The 8,170-nt window shown below is 34.6% G+C and overlaps 1 protein-coding gene across 5 annotated transcripts in view; it reads left to right on the forward strand.

Annotated features, from left to right (window-relative positions):
• The window catches only part of Gria2 (glutamate ionotropic receptor AMPA type subunit 2), a 123,923-nt gene extending 116,480 nt beyond the window's left edge, over positions 1 to 7,443 (forward strand). For 2 of the 5 annotated variants that reach the window (XM_041659247.1, XM_041659246.1), the window contains one exon: positions 397 to 3,429. In XM_041659247.1, coding sequence (XP_041515181.1) covers positions 397 to 561 — 165 coding nt within the window. In that variant the 3' untranslated portion in view covers positions 562 to 3,429. Of the gene's footprint in view, positions 3,430 to 5,577 lie in introns of those variants that run through there. The other 3 variants (XM_041659244.1, XM_041659245.1, XR_005974930.1) reach the window with 2 other exon arrangements.
• The last annotated feature ends 727 nt before the right edge of the window (positions 7,444 to 8,170 follow it).

Genomic DNA, 8,170 nt, shown 5'->3' on the forward strand with positions numbered 1-8,170 from the left:
GTAGGAACGAGGCTCTAATACAAACTTCTGAGTGCACGTTTAGCTTTCTTGTTGCGTCCTTACGCTCTTTTAACTGAGGAAGATGGCCAGTGGATCATCCTGTATGTTGATGCTCTTCATGTTCCCGACCAGTGACTAACCTGCAGCTCACCTGTCTATTCTCCTCTTTACTGGCACAGTATCTGGGGTGAATGTGAACAGATTCCCACCATAATTGTGCATTATTATTTGTAGTTCAGCTTGCATTGTCCGCTTTCATTTGCTAGAAGCTTTCAGATACAAGTAAACTTTTCAAAAAAAAAAAAAAAAAACAGCACCGACCTTTACTCTGGATGCATTTGAAAACCATAACGTATGACTTTATTTTTTCTTTCTTTCCTTCCTCTCTCATTTAAGATGACGTTGAGTGATGCCATGAGGAGCAAGGCAAGGCTGTCAATTACAGGAAGTACTGGAGAAAATGGACGTGTTATGACTCCAGAATTTCCCAAAGCAGTGCATGCTGTCCCTTACGTGAGTCCTGGCATGGGAATGAATGTCAGTATGACTGATCTCTCGTGATTGATAGGAACCTTCTGAGTGCCTTACACAATGGTTTCCTTGTGTGGTTATTGTCAAAGTGGTGAGAGGCATCCAGTATCTTGAAGGCTTTTCTTTCAGCCAAGAATTCTTAAGTCTGTGGAGTTTACCTTGAAGTGTAAGGAAAGAGTCATGACACACAGAGCATCCTTTTCTACTCCGAATTTCAGACGAAGCGTGGTGGACATGCACAGCTAATACATGGAAGTACTATCATTTAACTGAAGTCTTTGTACAGACAACAAGCCCGTTTCCGCAGCCACTATTGTTAGTCTCTTGATTCATAATGACTTAAGCACACTTGACACCAACTGCATCAAGATGTGACCTGTTTTATAAAAAAAAAAAGAAAGAAAGAAAAAAAAACATTTAAAGTAAAAAAAAAATATTTTTAGGTATTTTCACAGACAAACTGGCTTTTAAATAAATTTGCTTCCAAACTGGTTGGTTAAGACAAACAAACAAAAAGTCAAACTGAGTGGGAAGTGATTGAGAAAAGGTCCACGGTATCAGTTCCGTAATTTTCAAAGCCAAATATGTAAATGCTGAGGAAGGAAACAGAGAAGAGTCCAGTCTTGTAATTTAATATTGTTATTAAAACTTTAATGTATCCTATTCTTTAACATTTGGTGTTAATATGAAACTACTTGGCAATGCTTGACATTTGAAATAAACATTTTTCTATTGTTTTATTTGCAAGTGGTCAAATTAATTTTGCTTAGCTACAGTTTGGTCATAAATCCCATGAGTTTAAAGACATTAATATGTAGTCTTTAGGATTCCAAAGAAAAGGGTCCTCCTCTAAAAGGCAGGAAGATTTCTTTATTTTTTTCAGGTAGGAATTTTCCCTAAATAGTAGATCTAAAACTATTTTTGTTCTGTAAATCATGCTATGTATAATAAAATATCTCTTAACTAAAAAGCATTTAGTCTATATAGATAAATGCTTATAGATTTAAAAACCAAATTTATAAGCAAATATCAGAATGCCTAAATTTCCAGCACTGAAATGTTTAAGCTTCCAGAGGGGCAGTAGTCACTACCAATGAAGTCAAAAATACCTTGAGGGGAGCTGTTCAGATATTTGCACACTGGCCAAATTCTCTAATCTATGTATACATTTTTAGTTTTAAAATTATAAGAACTAACATCAGTGTTTGAATACTTTAGTCACCTACAATATAGCTTCTTTCCATTTCTATCTATAAAATCAACCATAATATATTATTTTTATTTATGCCTCAGGTAGAATGAGCACTTTAAATATGTCTAATATGGATATTATCCCATCTCTGTAACTTCTTACTAAAGGGATTATATTTCTCTAGTTCATAGATTTAAGTCAGCTATATTTCCTTCATTAAAATGATTATTATTTCCACTAATGTCCTCCAAATAAATTTACTTTAGTGTTAAAAAGCAACTGACACCCAGTAGTTACCTTAAAGATTTATAATTGCAATTTTTTTTCTCTTAAAAATTTCTGTGTAATATTTGGTGTCTGACCAAGTGCTTTGTAGCGCTTCTCTATCGGTCATTTTCAAAGAAAAGGATGGGAATTCTAAGACGTAGCAGTAGCCACTTGCATTTTACACAGTAGCATGCAGCTTCTTGAAAAATCTGCACTAAATTTTGCCATCCCTTCTGCAAATTCCACGGTCATACAAAATAATCTCAGCACGTTACTCATCAGGGATATTGGAGGTACATTTTGAGTTTTAATAATAAATGCTAGAATGACCAAATTGCAGACTAATTATTTCCATATTGTACTTACAATGAGTTTTTAAAAATTATGAAAGAGATGACTATATACAATCAACGCTATTTATTGTACCTCTGGGCCCTACTCTTCCAAAAATTGAGCTTATCAATTTTCTCTGTCAAGCTTGAACTAATGTAAATAATTGAAATAATGTAAAGTTATATTTTCATGTTTTTATAGATATGACATGACACGAATACATAATGTATGAGTATCTCAAGTGTGGATAATGTTGATTGGCTAACGCAGAGCTCAGTTATAGGCAGTAAAACCTAGTTCAATATCCATGTAACAGTGTATCAGTTTATTGCTGTATAGATGTGTCTGTGTGCATTTAAGTGATAAGTGCTTCAATAAGAGTGATGACAGCTGTCTAAAGGTTTTTTTTTTATTCATTTTATATAAACTGTTATGGAAAGACCAAAATGTTTATGAACTATTCTTATGTAAATTTACAACTGCCCTTCACTGTACTTTTTGCTTACAGTATAGGGCCTTATTCTCTGCTGTGTTAAGTGGGTGACACACTCCAAGGAGACATACAATCTCTACAACTTCTATTGAAGATACTTGGATTTCCAATTTTTCATGTGTGCTATGTCAGAAAATGCTTTTAATTTTATTTTTAAACATAACATCTGATGGTTTTTTCAGAGTGTTGTGACCTTCAATCATACATAAAATATGTTCTTATATAAAGTCAAGATCGTTTTTTTTTTTTGGTTTTTACTTAATAGTACATCAATCTAAGAATGAGAAGCCAAATAAGTGTATCTTATATTATCCCCAAATAAATCCAGATGTTTCTAGTAAAAGAGGGGAATCTCTGCTCAGTTTGTCAGCTATGTATGAAGAGAATAAAATTAGAATGTCTTTTGAAATTTAAAATAGGATGATTAGTAATTCTGATATTCCACACCCATAGTCATTGAGGGCTTTGGGCATATATGGAAGTGTGGCTAATGAGTTTGTAATGTGATCCATTGATAAAATGCCATGTTTTGTATCAACCATCCTACTGTGCCATCATCGCATCTGCTATGGTACTCACATTAAAAAGCAGGAAAGCAACTGGCTTTAAAATATTTATGGTTTGATATTTAAACATTGTCCATTTATTTTGACTTAAAGAAAAATTCTTTCCATTTTAACTTTTATTCACAAAGCCGGTCATTTGAACCCAATCCTATTAACATGTTCTCTAAAGTTATTCTAACATTATAGCTCTTCAAACTTGCCCATAAATTTATAAAACTTTTATACTTAATTGTATCAAATATTTAACACATGAATATATGGGTGCATCTGCTTAAAACACAGTTATTTTTCATTTCAAGTCTCTAAACGCTGTGGATATTTTGATGGATCTTGATAGTACACTGAGAATCAGCAGAGAATTACTACCAGTATTCCTATGAAAATATTTCCAGTACCTACCATGCCTTGATGTTATCAATCATTTTTATTTTTAATAAGCGCACACGTGTGTATCTGGTGTGGGAAGTGCACATTGAGTATAAGAGTCTGCTGGTAGCTAAGGTGAGCCCAGACGCACCAGACCTAGAACAGGAGTTATTAATATTTGTGAGCTCCCATGACGGGTTTGGGAAAACGAATCTGGAGCAACAGCAAGTGTGCTCTCTCAATGACTAATTCCCCAGACCCATAATATTATTTTTTAAAAAGTTTTTTTTTTTAAACCTCTTGCAGTTCATTTAGACTGTGATACACCAATTTCTCCACTTTCTCCCTTTCTTTATCTCATGGTATTCTGGAAGTACTTGTCTATATGATTAGAGTTACCCAAGGACTTCTCTTGTGGATGAATTTAGGTATATTTAAACTTGTTTTCTGCTGATCAAGTTGATTGTGCCTTTCTTTTGGGTGGTCCACTAGTCTGTCTTGTGAAAGACAGTGCAGTTGTCAATTCAAAGGTACCTTTTTGGTTTTTTACTTTTAACTCATATGGAATAAGCAGGGGTTTGATGGAATGACTTACAAAAATTCTTTATCACATCAACATTAGTTGGAAATACCTACACCAACAATAGTACAGTGCTGACTTTGGACAGTTAGATTAGATAAACTTGACAAATGTTTATGAATAGATTCACAGGAAGCTTATTAAAGGAAGTGTCCGAAAGTTTCACATGTGCTTTAGAAATGGAAAAATGGTACAAGGTGCTTTGGTACTTAACACTGGTTAATTTTACAACACCATCATGGAAGATGGGTAAGTATGCTCACACTGCCCTGGTATGCTCAATAAAAGCTTGAGGAAGAACTGGGCGGTCTGTAACATATTGAATTAAATCTTTTTTTTTTTTTAAAAAAAGGCTTTTAATGACTTGTCTTGGTTAAAGCATAGCACAGGCCATTTTGTTAAATACACAATAATAACATTGTATGTTTTAAAAGAGCAAACCAGCACACAATACTCCAAGTCATGATGGTTCAGATCTACTCATGTAAACATGGCACAAGCTCTAAGGGAAATGCCCAGAGCTAATCTGGATCAGAAAGAATTTGTGAATGCTTCATGTCCTTTCTCTATGTAACACCTTCTTGCTTTACATTTTAAATTCTCTTTGAACCCTTAGATACAGCTGACACTTTCCATTTGTTATGCTTCAGGTGGTCCTGCAGGGTTTAGTTTTGTTTATCTTATACCATCATATCCCTTCCCTATGTCTTCCATCTAAGCTTTACTTGCCTCATGAGAGATTTTGTTTTGAGGGTATTTGCAATGCAGGTCACTTTGTCAGAAATAGGCACGATGCTTTCCAAGTCTTTTTAATGACAAAGGATTAGGAATTTCTCAAATGAAGTAGAAAGTTTCTGCTTGGCTCCACGGATGCCTCACCCACATATTCTGACCCAACCCTTGCCAGTTTGGTACATTCCCCCATGCACTGAAAGGTTTGGCAATCTGGGGAGTGCCTGGAGGACTTGGGGTGCTCTGATGAGGCAGGAAGAATGAAAATGCTGCCTTATGTTTTCCCATCAGGGCTTAGGAAAGCCACCCCACCATTAACACAGCCTGTTCTTTATGCTAATTCAACTCCCTAGGATTTTAAGATTTCTTTGCCCTTTCTCTCACTAAGTAAAGAATAAGCTAATTTTTCTATTCAACAGCCAAACTCCTTTCAGATATGAATAAACTCGGTTTTATTTATTATGCCTGAATTTACTGAATAAATTTGGTCATTTTCTTTCTTTCTTTTTCCTTTCAGGTTAATGTGCCAATTTCATTTTACTGTAAATTGGAATGTGGGGGAGTGGATTAAACTCTTGGGAGGGAGTCGAGTCCAGGACTCTAGCTTTTCCTTCCCCATGTCCCTCACCTCTGTGTGTCTCCTCACCTGGAGTATGTGGATACTAGCACAGTTTCCCGGAATGATGAAAGGAAAGACTGTATCTTTTGTTAAATGATGCTTGAAGAAGCAGGCTCATGCATGGGAGTGCCACTCAGTGCAAAAAAAGTCTTTGTTATTCGGTTATAAATGGTTTTTATCATCTGAAGACGCTAGTCAGTTTTACCTGAGAGCATCCATTCATAGCTCACTAATTTGCCCATTTTCGCTAAGAAATGCTTATTGAATCTATTCTTAAGTAGTATTTATTAAAGGTAAGCGCTAAATTCAAAGCCTGTATTCTTAAGAAGTTTCATGCTTCTGATGAGTTCCCAGTCACACAGAAATAATGTGGATTCAGAATTATTCTCTGACAACTCAGAATGATGCCTCCACTCCACCAGTACCCATTCTTTAGCGCAGGACAGTGGTCTGGTAACATTCACCAGAAATCTTCCCTAACATGGACTCAAATTTCCCACTCAAAGAAAGCTTATATATTAGAAGTTGCTCCCTTATGTTCTATCTCTGTTCTCACAGAGTCAAATTCAGTTTATCAGTAAACACCACAATTTCACTATGCTAACCTCTGCCTCCTACATAGTTTAGCTTACGTGTACCTAAAATCCATCTCACTTGATATGTGTATTTTGTATGGCCTTTGAAGAATCTTGAGTCCATAGAGAAACAGTATATTGCGATCAAATGGCAACTGAAATTTAAATGACAGCAGATAATTTCCCAACCATGAAGATATCAATTCAGAATTTATCAATGCAAATGGTTAAAAGAAGATAGCAATATTTATTATTGTTTAATTTATTTCATTTGTATTAAATCATACATGAACTCAAGAGAACTAGTTTGCTTAAAATGAGAAAGATTTTAGAAGAATTAACAGTTTCAATTTACATATATATATATATATATATGATTTAGGAGTGCACATGTTAAAGTCACTTATTTCAATCATTGCCACTCATTACGTTACTAGTAATAATAGGTAAAACTACATTTGCTAAGCATCAGAATCAATCTCAATTAAAAATTAAGAAATGCATATTTTCCATTTATTTTATTCAACTTTTCATAATACAATTTACAGGTTTTTCAGAAATCTATAATATTTTTCTCAGCATCTTTTGGTCAAAAATGTTTTGATATAAGAATTCCTATTGTTATAGGAGTTTTGTGATTTAAATTTTGGATGTATTGGATTCCTACCTAAAGAAGCACTTTTGTGTAAATTCACAGGTTTATGAAACAGCACCATGGGAATGATTAGCAAGGGCCTTGAAACAAATACGCAGACTATTGAAGTCAAAAGTACCAAAACCTAACATTCTTACATGGCCTCTGCTTTCTGGTCTTCAGCTCCATTCCCGAGTCAAACCCTGTTTGGGTGGTTGGTGAACAAATTATAGAATATTTTTATTCATCTAAACCATATGTCTTGTAGACAGGTATAACAACACATTGCACAGGATTCCTAGGTCATAGCTGTCAAGTGCTCTCGGTACGTCCTCACACATCTGTGCCTTAGTTCCCAGGAGTGAGTGCAGATTAGCAGTGGCGCTGTCACTTCTACTTAGGTTATTTTTAGAATGAAATGCAATTTTGGATTTATCATTATACTTAATCTGTATCTTAAAAGGTTGTCAAGTCTGTTTATATGCATTATTGTGTTAGCTATTCGTGTTAATGAGACAAACGTGTCTGTTCATTTTGATTTAATGTTTTTGTGTGTTTCTGTGTGTGTATGTTCATGTGTGTATTAAAAATATTCCATAATGTCTGTAGTATTTATTCTTATAATTATTCATAACATTATTAAAATACATTCTCAGTTTCTAAGTTTGAAACACGTTAAGTAATTTATAATACATTGTTATGACTAATTGAAAAGAGCTTAACAAATCAATAAATTTTGTAATTTGGGAACATGAGTCAAAAGTCACCAAACCCGAAACCAGAATTCTGCATTTACATTCATAAATTTTAGTTTGTTAGATCAGAAAACAGTAATATATGGGTTTGCAGCTTATGTAAGTTTGCATATAAAAGATGCTGTAATAAGTGAATTCCAAGGCAGAGGAATAGTTTTGTGATGAGTGATTCTGTTGGTTTAGATAACAGCAATTTTTCTCTGCATTATTACATACTTTGATGGCAGAACAGGAAACCACTTCCATAAATGTAAAATTTGCCATTTTATGTTGGAAACAAGCATAGTATTCCTCCTTTTCCTTCTTCATTATAACCGAGCTTTCTATTAAGGTTTCCCATCTTTCATCTACCCCTCCTTCACCGGAATCATCATGACAAGGATGGTTTGGTCTGTTTATCTCCCTTCCCTCACTACTACTCTGCACATGAATATTCCCCATACATAGATTAGTAAAAATCTAGCCATCTGTCAGATGGATCGAAGAAATTCTCTTCCTAGCCCGCTGGACTGGAAACAAAGATGAAT

This window comes from Microtus oregoni, unplaced genomic scaffold (assembly GCF_018167655.1).
Source record: "Microtus oregoni isolate MIOR12 unplaced genomic scaffold, Mior012 000010F_ref0000083, whole genome shotgun sequence".
Taxonomy (NCBI): domain Eukaryota; kingdom Metazoa; phylum Chordata; class Mammalia; order Rodentia; family Cricetidae; genus Microtus; species Microtus oregoni.